The sequence below is a fragment of the Bos indicus genome, chromosome 10 (genome assembly GCF_029378745.1).
Source record: "Bos indicus isolate NIAB-ARS_2022 breed Sahiwal x Tharparkar chromosome 10, NIAB-ARS_B.indTharparkar_mat_pri_1.0, whole genome shotgun sequence".
NCBI lineage: Eukaryota > Metazoa > Chordata > Mammalia > Artiodactyla > Bovidae > Bos > Bos indicus.
Window position 1 is genome coordinate 69,406,070 of NC_091769.1, and position 19,832 is coordinate 69,425,901.

At 34.4% G+C, this 19,832-nt stretch overlaps 1 protein-coding gene across 3 annotated transcripts in view; it reads right to left on the bottom strand.

The window, feature by feature from the left end:
• Positions 1-2,642: 2,642 nt before the first annotated feature.
• EXOC5 (exocyst complex component 5) overlaps positions 2,643-19,832 on the bottom strand; it is a 57,662-nt gene continuing 40,472 nt past the window's right edge. For 2 of the 3 annotated variants that reach the window (XM_070797649.1, XM_019968971.2), the window contains exons 14-18: positions 15,923-16,043; positions 13,505-13,591; positions 11,546-11,654; positions 11,135-11,350; positions 2,643-10,517 (exon numbers count right to left, since the gene is read on the bottom strand). In XM_070797649.1, the coding sequence (XP_070653750.1) occupies positions 10,329-10,517; positions 11,135-11,350; positions 11,546-11,654; positions 13,505-13,591; positions 15,923-16,043 (722 nt within the window). In that variant the 3' untranslated portion in view covers positions 2,643-10,328. The remainder of the gene's footprint in view (positions 10,518-11,134; positions 11,351-11,545; positions 11,655-13,504; positions 13,592-15,922; positions 16,044-19,832) is intronic. The other variant, XR_011568925.1, reaches the window with a different exon arrangement.

A 19,832-nucleotide genomic window follows, 5' to 3' on the forward strand; every position in this document is an offset into this window, starting at 1 on the left:
TCAACTATAGGAAGTCATACTTCCCAACTTAAATTTTCTAGGACTGGTGTCATTTGAGTCTACCCATTATATCCATATACTGAAATGCTATAAAGCTTTTTTTAAAAAAACAAAAATACAACAACTATACATTTATCAAATAAAATATTATTCAAATTTCAAAATCATTCGTGTTTCAAAGCCATAAAAAAATAGATGTTTTTCTTTTGCCACAATAATTTCTAGTATTTTTGAAAAAATGATTAAAAAAGTGTACTTTTGCTAATGTATATAATGTAAGTCAGTAATGTTAATCTTCAACAAGTTATTTAAGAATCTTGGAATCATTTTGATTCCTTCTTCCTTGCCCTCCATATTCAATAATCAATAATATATGTCCCCCTGGTTTAATCTTCCAACTGTTTCCTGAATCCACCACTTCCTCTGCATTCCTGTTCTACTCCCCTAGTTCAGGCCTTCACCATCCAGATTAAGGCAGTAGCCTAGCTTCAGCTCTCTTTTGCCCCTTCAATCATGTTACATATTCCTATCAGCCATCTTTTCAGTGTTCATGTTCTTCACCTACTTAATCATTAATGGTTGGTTCTTTATTATTTTTATGTAAAGCCTACACAATTTGCATAGCACTTAAGATTCTTAAGAAACTAACCTTGATCCAAATATTCCAGCTTTACTTGCTTTTTTGATAGACCACGTACCCTAAGATCTGCTCACAGTGAATACACCAGGGACTCATGCACCACACTTTTGCAAGTATGAGTCACCTCTACATGGAATGCCCTCTACCTGTTCCATTTTCTGAAATACTGTCTTTTAAAAGCCTAGCTGAAATCTAACCTTCTTTTGCGAAATCTTTTTGGAGGTAGAGGTAATAGAACAAAGTGGTTAAAGCACTGGCTCTGGCAACCCATGGTTATAGTTTGAATTTTGACTCTGTTACTTTTAAGAAATGTAACTTCAGTCAAGTTAGCTATCTTCACTATGCCTCATTTAATTCATTTGTAAAATGGGGGTAACAACAGTACTTAGCCCCCATTGTATTTAAGTGCAGTAACAAATGTATTATTAGTAAGGTGTCTCACATATAATAGTGACCCACTCAGTTGAGTCTGACTCTTTGTGACCCCAAGGACTGTAGACCGCCAGATCCTCTGTCCATGGAATTCTCCAGACCAGAATATTGGAATGGGTAGCCATTTCCTTCTGCAGGGGATCTTTCCAACCCAGGGATCCAACTCAGGTCTCCTGGATGACAGGCAGATTCTCTACCGTCTGAGCCACCAGGGAAGTCAGCCTGACACATAATAGGTGTTTAATAAAAGGCATTCTGTTAAGCACTTATAGTGATGTCAGAAATAAATTAGCTTAAGACGTCATGTCTTAACCCAAATAAGGATATCTGAGAGTATCTTACAGTACTACCAGCTTGCAGTGACCATATACCACTTTGATTAAGAGCTAAGGCTTTTAAATCAGCCCAACGACAGATGTGCATCGTGACTTTGTCACTATGTGACCTTGTGCAAGTGTTACAAAGTGCAGAGAAAAGACACTTGTGATTGTTTTTCATCATCTCTTCTGTCAGCTTTTTAAAGGTATTTCTAGTCCTATGTGGGATCATCTCATTCACTTATTTTTCATCTAACAAACATTTATTGAAATGCTGTCTTTTGTTCAGTACAGTATTAGAAGTTAGGGATATTAAGTAAAAAGATACTGCCCTCAAAAGTCTAGCCTACTGAGAAAGTTAAAGTATGCAGCTAATAATAAGCCAGTAATAAGTGTTATAATGGGAGCATGAAACTAGGTGCTGTAGGAGCCCACAGCAAGCTGTTATTACATTTGTTAGCTGGTGGGGATGGTACGTAATTAAAACTATTAAAGTTGCCTTTTATTAAACACCTGTAGTAAGTTACAAGTGTCTTTTCTCCACACTTTATAACACTTGCACAAGGTCACACAATTAGTGACAAGGTCACAATGCACATCTGCCATTGGGCTGATTTAAAAGCCTTAGCTCTTAATCAAAGTGGTATATGGTCACTGCAAGTGGTAGTATTGTAGGAGGATCTAGTTCTCAGATATCATTTGGGTTCAGACATGACTTCTTAAGCTAATCTATTTCTGATATCACTATAGGTTCTTAACAGTATGCCTACATTTGGAATTACAGAATTTTAGCTTGCTATAGCAGTGATCACAGAGCACTAACAAGGAAACTGAGGGCTGAACAATTTGCCCCGATATAGACTATTTCAAATGAAATTTAACATGTATTAAATCCAGTCTAGATACAGACTTTCTCATATAAAATTGATCTTACTTAAATGTATTTTTATCAGCCTACACAATAATTTTATGATTATTTTCTTTTGAATTTTATTAGTAAAAATATCCTATTGGTATTTAGTCCTTAATGGTCAGATTTCCATTCTCAGAATTGGTTTCACTGATGTACTTTATCATTAATTAACAACTACTCACAATAGCAAGGACATGTATTATAGAAAAACATATGACATGATTTCAGTTCAATTCCTTCGAAATAAATACAAGTCTCATGTTTTTGGCATAAACACTTTACCCTTCTCAATTCAGTGTTACTAATTTGATCACTACAATAAAAGACAATACACCAAAAATTTGTTGTTTCTGAATAAAGCGATTATGAGTAATTTTTATTTAGAATTTTTAAATCTTTACATGTTTTCTGTAATAACTGTTTTCATCCCCCCTACCTGGTTCTACGGCTAAAGCCTCAGAGGCTGAGTGAAGTGAGGAAGCCCCCCTCTTGCATGGGGGAGGAAACACAACATGGGTACTGGAGCTCAAATGAGGTAAAAAGGGTATCACATAGGAGAGTGTATGTGTATGTAAATTTAAAACATACATGTATATACACACACAAAGCCCCACAGCACCATCCACTGAAGAGTGGTGGCACAGACATCTCAATTATAAGCATATCTCATGTACAAACTGTAGTTTCTAAATACCAATTTCCACTAAAAAGATGAAGAAACAGCTGATTCAAACTATAGGGCAGGCAAATACAAGATGAGTTTGGAGAAAGCTGTGTGCCCAATGTAAGAAAGCACTTAAAAAATGATGACAACATGTCTAAAGGACATAGGAGCCAACTTGAAGGGGATCCCATTAACCAAATGTGAGACAATTTGAGATTCAAAATAAGCAACAGGTTATAATCCTTTGACCAGAAAACCATTAATTCAAACTGAAATTTCGATTAGGAGCAGGCTATATACATAGTTTCAAACTACCTTCTCACAAAATTATTACAAAGGGAAAAAGTAACTTTATAGTAGAGAACCCTGATAGGTAGCAACGTAAGCAAGTGATTAAAATGAGTATTATCAGAAATGGTGCACTGAGATTGTGCACTACCTTATAGGCTGCAATGAGAACACAGACTTGCTTTTGTAATATCCCTGCCAAAAAAGCACAACTGGAATCGATTCACGAGGAAATAAATTCAAATTTAGGAACATTTTACATAACTGGCTTATAATCTACAAAAGTGTCAAGGGTAGCAAAAGTCAAGGAAAGACTAAGAAACCATTCCAGAGTGGAAGAAAGTAGAGATACTACAACCTAAAACAACACATGATTTTAAAGTGGATCCTTAGAAATCATTATTGGGACATTCAGTGAAACTCGAAAGGGGTCTCAGGATTAGATGGGAGTAATATATCAGTGTTAATTTCCTGATTTTGATAATTGTATTATGACTATATAGGAGAATTTCTTCTTGTTGGAAATACAAAAGTATTACAGGGTAATGGGGCATCATGACAGTAACTTACTCTCAAAGTGGAAAATTTTTATTTGTACAATATTTAAAACCTTTCTGTAAGTCAGAGATTGTTTCAAAAATTTTTTTTACTTAAAAACCAAAAAACTAATCAATAGATTCCTATTAAAGAGTTGATAAAGGAATTCTATGAGATATGTAGCCCTATAAAACAATTTTAATTATGATGAACTCTTCTGTCCAGCTCCTGGGTCCACTGTGAACATACACGTTCTTCAAAACTGTTTTAGTTTTATGTCATTAATTCACTCAGATAATTCTTTTCACACGGGATTTTCAGAATCTTAAAGACACACACATACTCACACCCTCTTCCTGTTAGGATAGTGACATGTTCATAGGTGCTGTGAGACAGAGAAGCTAGGTGAGCTCTATTTTTTAATGGAACAAAATGTTTGTATTACTATAAAAATAACTCCTCCCCCTTGTGGCAAAAACTGAAAATACATTCTACTGAAGAATCCTAATATAGAGGCACTTAGTATTATTCCTTATAAAGTATTTTCACATATTTTTATGTGAATCCTCTAAATAGCACACAGCATTTGCAAACAATATACTTAAGAGGTAGTGTCACAGTTTTCTTTAGTTCAGCACTGCCCAGATTCTACCTGGATAATTATAGCAAAAAGCTGAAGGTTTGATAGATTGCCACACAAAATGCCAGAGTTCAAACAAACCAAATTTTTATCCACAGTATAAAGATTAAAATAACACGTAGGTAAAAAGGGGTGGCCCCATTCCAAGGCACCTGTCTATTTAAGATTACAAGGGAATCAAGAAGGCTTCCTACCTCTCAAAATTTAAAAAATCTGAAAGTCCACCACTGAAGATTAATTCCTTGGAGTTGGTTCCATCCAATCTTCAGAGTTAGTTTATTAACGTGAGGATGCTCTGGGAAAAAGACATTTTCCTTCATTTAATATTGCCAATGGTGAAAACAAAAGGAGGTAACTCATCTGAGCTATAAATGAAATTTAACTTATTCCAGATTCTTATCCCTATTCTTAACTTTCTATACTTCTTCCTATTAAGTGACCAGTCACTGATAATTCTATGTTTTATTGACCTTCCAGTGACTATAAAGTAATTTAAGTGGTTTTTGAAAGTAAACTTAATTACAGTTTTAGACTTTTAAATTAAAAGTAGCTCAGTTGGATACTGTCTCTTCAACACAGTAATATAAATATTAGTATCTCAGCTAAAATGAATTATTGACAATTTTAATACATGTTGCACAGTACATATTAATATAGAAAAATACATGTTATCAGCAGCATAATGTTGACCATGTTCTAATCCATTCCACCTGCTCAAATATTAGTGAAAATAATTATATATTTGTAATGCATCACTGCTGTCTAGCACAAATCTATGCCTTCTGAATAAATGACTTTCCTCTGAGCTTGTTTGCTGTTTGGAGTATGACTGTGATATATTCATATTTCAATTGGCTTCGTATGTACGGTGAGGCAGATAGCAACCTTCTAAACCACTTAGGAAATGAGCAAGTATGGTTAATTACTTGTCTCTCCCCCACAAAAGTGTTATTAATTATAAGAAGTGAAGTTTAGCATTACCTCCCAGATAACAATGTTCAAGTATACAGAGAAAAAAGTGTTCGTCGTTTAGTCATGTCTGACTCTTTGAGACCCTATAGACTGCTACCTGTCAGGGCCCTCTGTCCTTGGGATTCTCTAGGCAAGAATACTGGAGTAAGTTGCCATTTCCTTCTCCAGGGGATCTTTCTAAACCAGGGATCAAACCCAGGTCTTCTACATTACAGGCAGTTTCTTCACTGTCTGAGCTACCAGGGTAAGCCCAAAAATATAGAGTGAAAGTGCCAATCACTCAATCAAGTCTGACTCTTTGCAACCCCATGGACTACACAGTCCATGTAATTCTCCAGGCCAGAATACTGGAGTGGGTAACCTTTCCCTTCTCCAGGGGATATTCTCAACCCAGGGATCGAACCCAGGTCTCCTGCATTGCAGGCAGATTCTTTACCAGATGAGCCACAAGGGAAGCCCCGAAAGTATACAGGGCCTCGTTTAAAAATATCAGTCTTTTTAAGCCCAGGGTTACCAACCTAGCTGCTTCAAATCACCAATTAAAATTCTTATTTTCTAATGTGTCAGATTTCTCTTCTACATACACTTGAGGGTTGTTTCTCCCATTAAATTAGGAAACAGAAAGACGGATCAGTAGTGAGAATAAAAGTTAAGAGTTAAGGCAATTTTAAAAAGATTAAATATGCAATATTTGATTACATGAAAATGACAGCCTATTGCTAATACACTGCTAGTACATTTTTCTCTTACATTTTCACTCTAGCATTAGCTATTTTAAGACTACCAGTGCACTAAATGATCAACAGAACTGGCAAACTTACGACATTAAAATAGTTTGTTTCTGAAGGCAGAAATACTGATTTCTTCATATCTTTAAAGGTGGAATTGTCGTTCACCCGTTACAAAATATGGCACAAAATATCTGAATTCTATTGCAAAAATTATAACTCAAGTAGCACTATGATTACACAAAATAATACTAAAGAACTTTTTGAAGAAAAGATTTCTAGTAGGCACAAACTTAATATTCAATTAAATTGCATGACCACTTATAAAATTTTAAAACCAAATTTTAAAAGTATGACCACACAATGGACACATTAAAAAAAAGTCTAACAGTAAATTAGTTATTAGCTCTGTATCTCAATTTCATAATCTAAACACTATAATGAGAACCAAATATTGGATGAAAGAAAAGATTAAGCAAAACTAATGAGCCCATCAAACTAAAGGACCCAGGGTCGCATAGAGTCGGACACGACTGAAGTGACTCAGCAGCAGCAAGGAGAAAAGTGTACAGAACACAAAGAGCGAGAATGATTCGGGTTTCAATCTGAGCCTTTTACTTAGCTACAGACCTTGAGCATATCTGCTTAAAACTTTCTGGGGAATGGGTAACTTCAAATGGAGATAACAGTACTCTGCTCTTAGGGCTGCTTTGAAACCAAATGAAATTACGTATGCAAAGGGCTTAGCACAATGCACAGGACTTGAGTCAATAAATATAGCTATAATTACCTTTATTATGCATCAAAATTTTTTAAAGGCTGTTTTTAGTTTATGTAGAATTACTTAAAGTAACGATATGGACTGGTTCTTTTCCTCCAAAGTACACAATGTATTTCAGGACAGACTTTCTCAAGCAAAGAGAAGTACCAGAGAACTGAATACAGCTAAACTAATTGGATGAAAACACACAATGCTTTGTATGTCAAATTCTCCACTAGAAATTATGCTTCTAGAAAACATCTCACACTTCTGAGTCAAAGGGCAAATAAGAGTAATACACAGAATATCTCTGCATTAAAACAAAAAAAAGCGTTTCAAACTCCAAGATGTGAGTTTTTGAAGTCACTAACAAATCACACACCCAGGAAACCTGACTCTCACATGCAGTTCAAGCATGCCTTAGGAAATATATAAACATGACCACCTTAACAGGTTTTCTGGCATTTCAGGAACAAAAATCTCTTTATCTTGCTAGATGTAAATACTCATCATCATAGATGAGCAAAAGGCATTTTAAGGAAGCAGCAAATTCTCCACTTTGAATCTATCTACTGGGTGATAATTAAATTATTTTATGATGTGAAATATTTCAAGTGAAAGAGAAAAGAGATAGTCTAAACTATACCATAAATTAACTTACTTAGAAGCTCTCTTTAAAAGAAGAAAGGTGCTAGGGATTTGCAACAATGGTGGTACTCAAAATGAGGCTACTAATAATTGACTTAGAATAGCCAGATAGCCAACTGCCTAAGGATGCATCCAGCCATTATGTAATAATTCCTCATAAGAAGTATTCATCTACTTTGGTTAGCTGTCATTTTCAATATCACCTGCATTCTGTATTTCACTTTCTGTATCATTTTATGAAAACATAATACACGCAAGCTTTTTCTTGAGTGTTTCTGCATATTCTAAAAATGCAGTGTTTAAGAGCATATTTTTAACTTCAAAATATTATATAAACATTGCATGTTAGGTCATGTGAAACTGGAAAATTATGAAGATTCTCCTTATTCAAATGCTGGCTAAAGTTACTAATGTACAAAGCTCCTTTATCACTACCTAAAATTTTACCATATGCATATGAAGACATTTTACTTATCTATCATCTCTTTTGAGTCATATATATTTGGGGCAAAATTTCATACTGCCCACTAATATGAAAACTACTTTAAAAATCAAATATAACAAATCCAAAGAATGCACACTGTTTTATACAATCAATTTTTTTCTTAGAGAAATTTTTTGTTCCTAATTTTGATTATATAGTCAAGTATTTTTCTGCTTAAAAAGGAAATGAGAAAACCAATGCCATGAAAAATAAGGAACATCTTAAAAATTCAATAAAAAATAATTTATAAAATTCAGTATGATGTCTTCAAAATGTAAAAATGGAGTGAAATAAAAAAACAACTACAGGGAATTTGTTTATTGAGCAATAATGTTAACACTTCTAAATTAAGTATTCACTTATAAGTTTTCTTTGTTAGTGTCCTGTCAATGGTCATAATGGAAAATATTGCACAGAACTCAAATATAAAAATAAAAATTAACAAAAGAGCTAAGCAACAAATATATGCTTTACATTTAAAAAATTAATCCAAACAAAATAATTTGAAACACTTCTCTGATGTGGAAGTCTTATAATGTTCTCTCATGTTTTATTTGATATTTTTTCCCTTTTTTTTAAAAACAAATTGACACTGTACAAAGAGTTCAAATGGCCAGTAAAACTACTGCTTTAAAACTGTTGGCTTTAAGTAACAGAGGTATAATCTGAATTCACATCAGAGCTTTCTAAAATGGCAACAGTACAGCACATGACTTTCTCTAACATCCAAACCTGTTCTGGCTTTCCTTTGGCTAAGGAATAGAAAACTAGACAGCCTTCCAAAGCTGCCACAATTTCCTAAAATGCTTTGATAAATGTTGGCATACTTTATTTCTCTTGCTTACCTTGATAACACTGGGCTAAACAGAAAATGAGGAAAATTCAGTTAAAAGTAACTTAAACAGTAGCTAGCTCACTCTGGACCTGGAAGTTTCAGTAAAGTTGAACATTCAGAAACATATTCTTAAATGTAGTTTTCCAAAATTAGGCCAAAAAGCCTATATTAGAGGAAAAAGAAAAGCCAAAAATGAGTCAAACATTGAAGTTTATCTGTTCCTGGAAGACTATAAATAATACAATGGAAGCTGAAACACTACATACAGCTAAGAACGCATTCTTGCAGAGAAAGTTTCTAGTTAACAATTTTTTAAAATTTCCACTTGATATTTAAAATTTTATAAGTGATGTATTATGTCACCATATTAAGCCAATTCAATTAACTACACTCAGTAGGAATCACTTCAGAAATGCCTTGAAAAAGATAATGACAGACACTATATATTTAAAAACTACTAGTCCTTACAAAGTTCATCTCTGGACTAGAATATAATGCTATCAATTTCCAATTCCTCTTAGAATAGAAGACTACCTGCATGTTTAGCCATTCCATCTTATTTCAGTTTAGCATAAGGATAAAAATCTTAAAGGATTGCATTGCTGCTAAACACTGCCAATAATTCTCATATGCACCATTTAGTCTATACCTCACTTTTTTACTTCCCTTATAATATTAAAATAATGAATAAATATGGTCCTTTAGTTAACTCCCTCTACTTTATCTTAAGTGAAATATAAAATAAGGTAGCTTTATTAATTTCTTGCTAGCATTGGCTTAAATTCTGTTTACCAAATAAGAAACTGTAAACTTTTATTTTTCCTTTTACCCAGAAAGCAGATGTATTTTGATCCACCACTAATACCTACATAAAATGTATTTCATTTTAGTTTTATTTATAACATTTTTTTTGGAATAGTATTACTGTTGTACCTCAGAAAAAATTCAATGAACCAACTACAGAAATTATGCCCAATTTTCAACCTCTGAAATAGGTAAAAAGTTCTCCAGGAAAACTTAAAAATAATCTGATTAACAATTACCAGTGCTGAAAAGGTCATTGAAAATTGATAAATAATAAATGAGTCTTGCTGTATTTTACCCAACATTAGTGCAAAACAAGAAGCTGAAATTTCCCAATGGACTATGTTAAAGAACATGAACTGGAATACTGGTAACAATCTCATTTACCTTCTGACATCAACATTTTCCAGGATGAAAACAATGACATATAGCTTTACAGAGTTTGAAATTTATATAAGTTCAGAAATGGAATTAAAACTTAAGGAAAAAGCAAAATATTCTTAGTATTGTCCAAATTTCAAATAAAACCTCAAGGGTAAGTATGGCTGCTGTTTTTCCAAACAGTCATTTTTCAATAAAATGTTGGCTGTGTCATAAGAAACCTTCTGTGCTTTCTATCAACCAAGGCTTGCTGGAGTACAACACATTTCCCTTGTAAATTCAACCTCAGCTGAAATGTCGAGCAAGGCGGGCAGATCTATAGTCAGCACGAAGTTGTACGAAGGAGTGAAGAATGTTCTTGTCCAGATTAGCAAGTTGTTCTCCTGAGCAGACTTGCTTTAAATTATCTGGGTTTACTACCAGAAGATTGCAAAGTGCATGCAGAGTATCAAAAAGCTGTAATACCAGAGGAATCTGAATTGAGGTAAGAGAAGGAAAAAAATATTTCTAGTTTTATAATCAGTTTGTAAATTCTTCTCACTTATGTACTATCAGGACTTAACTAATGTTAAAGAGTTCAATGTTAGAATTTTTAAAAGCTACCAAAGTGTTAAAAAACTCAAATATTTCAGACATTATATAAACTCAACATAATCTTTTTGAAAAGATTCATACTGTGCCAATTTACTCAAACAGTAATAATCATTTATACTTTTGTAAAGCAGAACTAATTATCATTAATTTACAGCTTTTTTAAATAATTTAAACATTGGGTGGAAACTAATTTCAGAGAGATATACATGAAGAAAGAACATATTTTCTTGATATATGATATACAGCATTAGTTATGGGCATTAATAAGGTCATCTGGACTATGGAACTAAAATACAGCATTTTCTAAAAGCTCAAAGCAAAAATGTGTTAATACTGACTGGAATAATACTTTTTCATTTAGGAAATATCAGATCTGTCTCGTTACAGTATCGACAAAAGTTATAAACTTTCCGCTAATGATTATGTCAGTATACATTTTTATGATCTGACTTATGTTCTTGAACTTATTTACAAGTTTGATATTTGTGAATACATACCTTGAAGTCTTTGGCACACTTCCTATACTCAGCTACATCACAAATTGCTAACATGCCACCCATACAGCTATAGGAATATTGTTGAAGATGCTCATAAATAAGTCGATGAAAACGTACTCCAAGTTCCATCAAAACTGTATCCACATTCTTCCCATCCATGGAATTTTTAATCTTCTCCACTTGTTTTCTTACGTAAGCACAGACTTTAACACAGGCCTGTAAAATTTTTTCTACACTTATTACACAGAAATATGTATCAGCTTAGCTAAGGAGAAAATACATATAATTTCTCATTAATCTCTAAGAATTAAAAAAAAACACTTGGAGCATAATAAGATACATCAATGAAATGTTAATAAGAGTACAAATAAGGCAGATATTCTTACTAGCATATTAAATCATTTTACTCACATTAGTATACTGAATCAAAACATTGTTTTCATCTTCTGGCTTAAAATCTGTTTTCTTTTGTTCTGCAGCCAAGATATGCTTCATTTGTCCAATCATACAATTTAATGTCCTAGAGAATTGAGAATACCATGTATTTGATCCATTTAATTTACTTTAATTTATATTATTTATTCTAAATTAAATTTAAATTATTTAATTTCATGTCACCATAAAACTATTTTACTATTGGTATACTTCAGATTTTAAAACAAGTAAATTCTAGATCTTGATAGCAAAGAAATCTTAGTTTTTATTAGCTTCCTGCTCAAAACACAGGGCAAAGATTCATTTGTCCATTACTTTATTTAAAGAAATCTTAAAGATCTTAGAAGACTGTCACTAATTCATTTCCTTCACAAGTATATTTGGAGAATGCTTAGGAAGGGAGTAAGATAGAACAACTTATAAGGAATGGCCAAAGTTTGGAAGAACAGGTGAGAAGAACCCAAGTTTCACAGTCTAAGGATAAGCAGGAGGCTGAATAAGTGGTACTGAAGGCCCAGTTGAGAAATGAAGTATGAGTTTGTAATGCAACGAACAATGTCTGAGTTTTGTGACATTCTCCAACAGCAATAAGCCATCCAGTTATCAGAATAACAGAATCTGCATTAATCCAGAGTTTAGGATCTGTAAGATAGTTATGATCAAAGGAAATAAATTTTAGGGTAATTATGAGGGAGTAATTAAAGATACGGAACAAGCAATCTAAGCGTTAACAGTGAATAAAACAAAGCTGGGAAAGGACAGATTGGCAAGAATAAACAAAGCTGTAAAGGACAGATTGGCAAAAGGCAAAGATATTTAGAGCTAGAGTTCCTATAAGTAACTTATATTCGTTTATGTCTTCTTGAATGGAAGAGAAAAGACAATTACAGGAAGTAAAAATATGCCCAAACCTGGTAGCATGGGCTTTAGAATTTGAGTTCCAGTTCTACCAGCATTAACTGTATGATCTCTAGCAAACTACTTCATTTCTTTAAGCCTTCACTTCCTCATCTGTAAAATGGAAATGGTATTTCTTACTTAAATGAAATTATACAAGTAAAGATCCTTGTACTGTGCCAGTGAAAGAAAGTGAAAGTAATAATTACCCAGTCGTGTCCAACTCTTTGCAAACCATGGACTGCAGCTCTCCAGGCTCCTAGTCCATAGGATTTCTCAGGCAAGTATACTGGAGTGGTTTGCCATTTCCTGCTCCAGGGGATCTTCCTAAACCAGGGACCAAACCTGGGTTTCCTGCATTGCAGGCTAATGAAATTATACAGGTAAAGATCCTTGTATTGTGCCAAGCATATAGCAAATGCCTGATAAATGCTTGATAAATAGATGACTATCATCAGCAACATATGTCCACTATCATCTCAAAAGACAGAATCCACCACTCCATATTATGAACAGGTAATTAACTAAAATAAACATCAAAAAATTTTTCAAATGTAGAGTTTTCACTCAATGGAAGTTACTTTTAAAAACTGGTATATTAATTCAATGCATTTCAGATATAAGCCTGAAATCTTCTGGGTTACATACTATTTTTAAGGAGTCTGGAGAGAGGAAGAGGAAGAGGGAAAGGGAAGGGAGGGAGGGAGGCAGGGAGAGATGGGGAGAGAGAGGGAGGATGGGGACAGAGAGAGACAGAGTGTCTACAGCAGCATTTACAAAAAAAAAAAAAAAAAGATTTTCAAATTGAATTGGTCTAAAGTTAATCTAAACCTGCTGACTTCCATAAATAATAAATCTGGAATCCAATAAAATGACATTATTAGGATGAAATAAATATGTAAAAATAAAATCAAACATTATAGCAGGATAGTGGAATTCAAATAGACTTTTTTCTTGTCTGAAAATATTTTTCATGTTGTTATAATGGTGTTTTTACAAATAAAAAAAGCAAGAGAAATAGTAAAACTAAAAACTTGCCTATCAATGCCAGTATCCAATTTCATCTCCATCTGTTCAATTATTTCTTTTTTTTTCTGAAGGCATTCAGATAATTTAGGAGAAGAGCTATTGAATGTTTAAAGGGGGAATAAAAATCATATTAGTAACCTTAGAATTCTAAAAGTTTTCACAATTCCTGCTTATTGTTACATACCTAGACACACATACACACACTTAATTTTAATTAGCTTCCAAATCCAAGAAGCATATGAACAGTAATTATTTAGTATTCACTACACTCAATTCATTACAATAGTCATGATAGGAAAAATTTATCATTTAAAACAGGAGGATTTAGATTTATTCTTTTCATCTCTGAGGAGCTATCCCTTTAGAATATAAACATGATTTTGGAATTATTTGGTTTCCTTTTTAATTACATTTCTGGTGTACTAGTAAGAAAAATAACAGGCTCTTGAAACTATAGTAAATTACATTAATTAAAATTTGTAGACTAACACTCAATCCAGTTGTATTTAGCTTTCCTATATTAAAAACCAACCGCATGAATCGCAGCACACCAGGCCTCCCTGTCCATCACCAACTCCTGGAGTTCACTCAAACTCACGTCCATTGCGTCAGTGATGCTATCCAGCCATTTCATCCTCTGTCATCCCCTTCTCCTCTTGCCCCCAATCCCTCCCAGCATCAGAGTCTTTTCCAATGAGTCAACTCTTTGCATGAGGTAGCCAAAGTATTGGAGTTTCAGCTTTAGCATCATTCCTTTCAAAGAACACCCAGGACTGATGTCCTTTAGAATGGACTGGTTGGGTCTCCTTGCAGTCCAAGGGACTCTCAAGAGTCTTCTTCAACACCACAGTTCAAAAGCATCAATTCTTTAGCGCTCAGCTTTCTTCACAGTCCAACTCTCACATCCAAACATGACCACTGGAAAAACCATAGCCTAGTGACTAGATGGACCTCTGTTGGCAAAGTAATGTCTCTGCTTTTGAATATGCTATCTAGGTTGGTCATAACTTTCCTTCCAAGGAGTAAGCGTCTTTTAATTTCATGGTGGCAATCACCATCTGCAGTGATTTTGGAGCCCCAAAAAATAATGTCTGACATTGCTTCCACTGTTTCCCCATCTATTTCCCATGAAGTGATGGGACCGGATGCCATAATCTTCGTTTTCTGAATGTTGAGCTTTAAGCCAACTTTTTCACTCTCCACTTACACTTTCATCAAGAGGCTCTTTAGTTCCTCTTCACTTTCTGCCATAAGGGTGGTGACATCTGCTTATCTGAGGTTATTGATATTTCTACTGGCAATCTTGATTCCAGCTTGTGCTTCTTCCAGCCCAGCGTTTCTCATGATTTACTACTCTGCATATAAGTTAAATAAGCAGGGTGACAATATACAGCCTTGATGTACTCCTTTTCCTATTTGGAACCAGTCTGTTGTTCCATGTCCAGTTCTAACTGTTGCTTCCTGACCTGCATACAGATTTCTCAAGAGGCAGGTCAGGTGGTCTGGTATTCTCATCTCTTTCAGAATTTTCCAGTTTATTGTGATCCACACAGTCAAAGGCTTTGGCATAGTCAATAAAGCAGAAATAGAGTTTTTCTGGAACTCTCTTGCTTTTTTGATGATCCAGCAGATGTTGGCATTAGACCTCGTTAAAAAGTAAACTTCCTTTCAAAATGTGATTCAGAGATCACAAGTAATCTTTATCTTTGAGATCAATTCTAGACTAATAATTACTTGGTATATCAATGTTTATAAAAAATGTCTAGAATTTTATCTTTTATATGAATATTTTTCCTCTTATGACAGTACTACACATACAATTTTATAAAGCATGCTCACATACACACTACTTCACATAATTCTCATATGCTTCAAAAGTTCACATAAATTGACAGGAAGATATAAACCAAATCTTATTTAATATCTCATCAAAACTTGTCCTACTGATGGCATAAAATTGTTACTGCAGGTCTTTTCATTATAATAAGTGGGAACAAGCTAGAAGTCACCTTTCATACAGATTTAGGTTTATGACACAGTGTTTTCAAATAAAACAAAATTAATACCACAGAAGGAAGAGAATACAGAAGGCAAGGAAGAGTTTATGTTACTTTTTAAAATTTTTCTTTAAACTTCACATCTTTGAGATAGATATTATTATTTCCATACAAATTACCACACTACATTATTTGCAAATGGTAAATGTTAAATACTTGATGTCAAATTTCTGCTGTCAGAGATGAAGGGGAGGAAAGAAGCAGGTTACAAATGCTTACATACACCCTGAGAGCAACTAGGTTGCTTATTTCACACCCTCCTGCCCTGTTTGATGTTTCAGTGAACAGATATTACCTTTAAAATTTAACATAAAGTAGAATATTATAGTATTCTTTGAAATACCAATGAAAATCAGACAATTTGACTAACCTTATTAGTGGCATAAGGTGATCATTAAACTGCTTGTCAAAAAGATGAAAAATAGTATTGGCCTGGTGCACAACATCCAAAAAATAGAGATTTGCATTCTTAGAATCTGAAGAAGGAATTCCTAAAGTTGGAAGGCATGTATATGTTAGAATCATATTAAAGAAATTCATCTAGGCAACAGAAAAAAGAATGTGGATAACATGCATAAAAAAGAACTGCTGTTTCAATAAGTCAGCAATAATTTTTGTGGACAAAAAATAAAATTAAGCTCATTAATACCAAAGTTTTAATGCCAAATTTTCACCATATACTCAAGTCTTCATTGTTTGCTGAGATAAATCAAAGACTAAACTTGTAAGTGAATCATCTTGGACTATACCTTCTCCTTCCCCACCTTCTTGTGCCTAAAGATTCACATGAACCATGAACACACTTCTATTAATACCATTTTTCTTATAACCAAGCCTCATTGTTGGAGAAGGAAATGGCAACCCACTCCAGTATTCTTGCCTGGAGAATCCCAGGGATGGGGGAGCCTGGTGGGCTACTGTCTATGGGGTCGCACAGAGTCGGACACGACTGAAGTGACTTAGCAGCAGGCCTCATTACCTCTGATAACAGGTAAAATAATTTTCTTATTAGTTCAAATTTCCTAATCTTTTATGCTGTATCTTGTGGCCAGAGTAAGGTACTTAACATATTTCACTATGTTCTCTATCTATCATTTCCTCAAAAATATTCAAAGACTCCTCACTGTCAACAAAATAAATTCCTGATTTTCACCATTGTATTCAAGCCACTTCACATTCTGACCGCAAAACAAACAGCTGACCTCTTCAGATTTCAGTTTCCTCTTTTGCAAAAGAGTAATAGTTAAATTCCAAGGTGCCTACTAACCATAGACATTTATGTTCCTAGCTAAAATTAAAAGGCATGAAGGACCAGGAGAAATATTCAGAGAAAATGAGAATTAAAAGTTTAATACCTAGAGTTCTTTACAGAAGGATGATTTTTTTCCCCAAAGTTTTAAAACAATGTTTTTATTTTCCCACAAATGACAAAATCACAACTGGCAAGAAAACTAAAGTCTCCAACACAAACTTACAAAAGAAAAAAGTAGTCAATACACCCGTATGTATTAAATACTAATCCCAGCTATTAATGAAAGACATGATAAGGCAATAGTTATGTATGTCTTTAAATTACTAAATTATTAAAGTTCTTATAGAAAATTCAGTGAGGGTAGAAAAATGGGTATAAGCATATACACCAGTAACAGTATAGATTAGTGGGGAAAAAAATCCTTAGGAAAACAGTTTGTTTATATGCACCGAAATTTTTAAAATTTGCAACACACTTTGATCCGGTAATTTTAGTTCCAGAACTTTATCCAGAGAAAATAATTCAAAAGAAAGAAAACACGGTAAGTTCTACAGAGTTCACTACAGCTGCGTAGAAAATGCATAGGAAGAGAAGGCATATTCTCATCCTACCAGAAAATTTCCTAATCCCTTCCAAATGATGAATACTGCTACTAAACTGAAGATGCTAGGCTTCCATACTAAAGAACAAATCCTTCATACCATATGGAATCAAATTTGTTACTTTTTTATTATCTTCATTAATCTTCATTCTTTGAGGGAGATACTATCTCAATATAAATGACCACATTAGGTTATTTGCAAATTGCAAATGTTAAATACTTGATGTCAAGTTTCTGCTATAAGGGGGAAGGGGAGGCAAGCAGGCTACAAACGTTTATGCACATCCTGAGCAACTAGGTTAAAATAATAATAATAATAAAGCGGGGGAGGGGGGATATAAACCACAAGGTTATTGGATTATAGGTAATTTTGCTTCAACCTTAGAAACTTTAAAGAAAGATGTTACACACAAACATTTTTGAGCATGTGCTATGTGCTTTCTAGTACCTTCAGTTCAATTTAATTCAGTTGCCCAGTCATGTCCAACTCTTTGTGACCCCATGGACTGCAGCACACCAGGATTCCCTGTCTATCACCAACTCCTGGAGCTTGCTCAAACTCATGTCCATCAAGTCAGTGTTGCCATCCAACCATCTCATCCTGTCATCCCCTTCTCCTCCTGGCTTCAATCCTTCCCACCATCAAGGACATTTTCGATGAGTCAGTTCTTTGCATCTGGTGGTCAAGTATTGGAGCTTCAGCTACAGCATCGTCCTTCCAATGAATACTCAGAACCGATTTTCTTTAGGATTGACTGGTTGGATCTCCTTGCAGTCCAAGGGACCCTCAAGAGTCTTCTCCAACACCACGGTTCAAAAGCATCAATTCTTCGGCACTCAGCTTTCTTTATAGTCTAACTCTCACCTTCATACATGACTACTGAAAAAACCATAGTTTTGACTAGATGGCTCTTTGTCGGTAAAGCAATGTCTCTGCTTTTTAATATGCTGTCTAGGTTGGTCATAGCTTTTCTTCCAAGGAACAAGTGTCCTTTAATTTCATAGCTGCAGTCACCATCTGCAGTGATTTTGGAGCCCAAAAAAATAAAGTCTATCACTGTTTTCATTGTTTCCCTATCTATGACCCATGAAGTGATGGGACCGGATGCCATGATCTTGGTTTTTTGAATGTTGAGTTTTAAGCCAGCTTTTTCACTCTTTCACTTTCATCATGAGGCTCTTTAGTTTCTCTTCGTTTTCTGCCGTAAGGGTGGTGTCATCTGTATATCTGAGATTATTGATATTTCTCTTTGCAATCTTGATTTCAGCTTCTGTTCATCCAGCCCGTCATTTCGCATAATGTACTCTGTATGTAAGTTAAATAAGCAAGGTGACAACATACAGCCTTGACACACTCCTTTCCCAATTTTGAACCAGTCCACTGTTCCATGTTCAGTTCTAACTGTTGCTTCTTGACCTGCATACAGATTCCTCAGGAGGCAGGTAAGGTGGTCCTGTATTCCGATTTAAGAATTTTCCAGTTTGTTGTGGAACAAACACAGTCAAAGGCTTTAATGTAGTCAATGAAGCAGATGTTTTTCTGGAATTCTCTTGCTTTTTCTATGATCCAACAGATGTTGGCAATTTGATCTCTGGTTCCTCTGCCTTTTCTAAATCCAGCTTGTACATCTGGAATTTCTTGGTTCACGTACTGCTAATGCCTCCCTTGGAGAATTTTTTAGCATTACTTTGCTAGCGTGTGAGATAAGTGCAATTGTGTAGTAGTTTACATTCTTTGGCATTGCCTTTCTTTGGGATTGGGATGAAAACTGACCTGAATTTTCAAAAATTGCTGAATTTTCCAAATTTGCTGCCATATTGAGTACAGCACTTTAACAGCATCATCTTTTAGGATCTGAACTAGCTCAGCTGGAATTCCATCACCTCCACTAGCTTTCTAGGTGCTAGACTATAATGCAATTAAGACAAATAAGATTCCTAACCACGAGAACTTACATGCTATTCTCTCTGCTTAACATACTCTTTCTCCAAATATTCAATTTATTCCTTCGCTTCATTCAGCTGATTCATGTCTCCTCAGAGGCCTTCTTTGACCATCCTTTCTAAAAAAGCCCTCTTCCCCCTGAATTCCCCATTCTACCTCCCATTACTATTCTCTATTTCTTACTCAATTTTATTTTTATTCACTGTACTTACTAGTCATTTGTCAATCTTTTCCATAAGAATGTAAGTTCATAAGAATAAGCACTTAAGTATATGTTCAATGAGTGAGGCGAATACCAATGCATGAAAATTTTATTGTAACAAGTGCTATGAAAAAAGTTAATTCAATGATGAAATAATGAGTAACTAGGCTGGGAGAAGTGGGTCACTTTAGCTAGGTCCATCACCAAAAGACTCTCTAAAAATGTGGTACCTTAGTTAAGATCAGAAGCCTGAAAAGCCAGACATGAAAAGAGCTGAAGA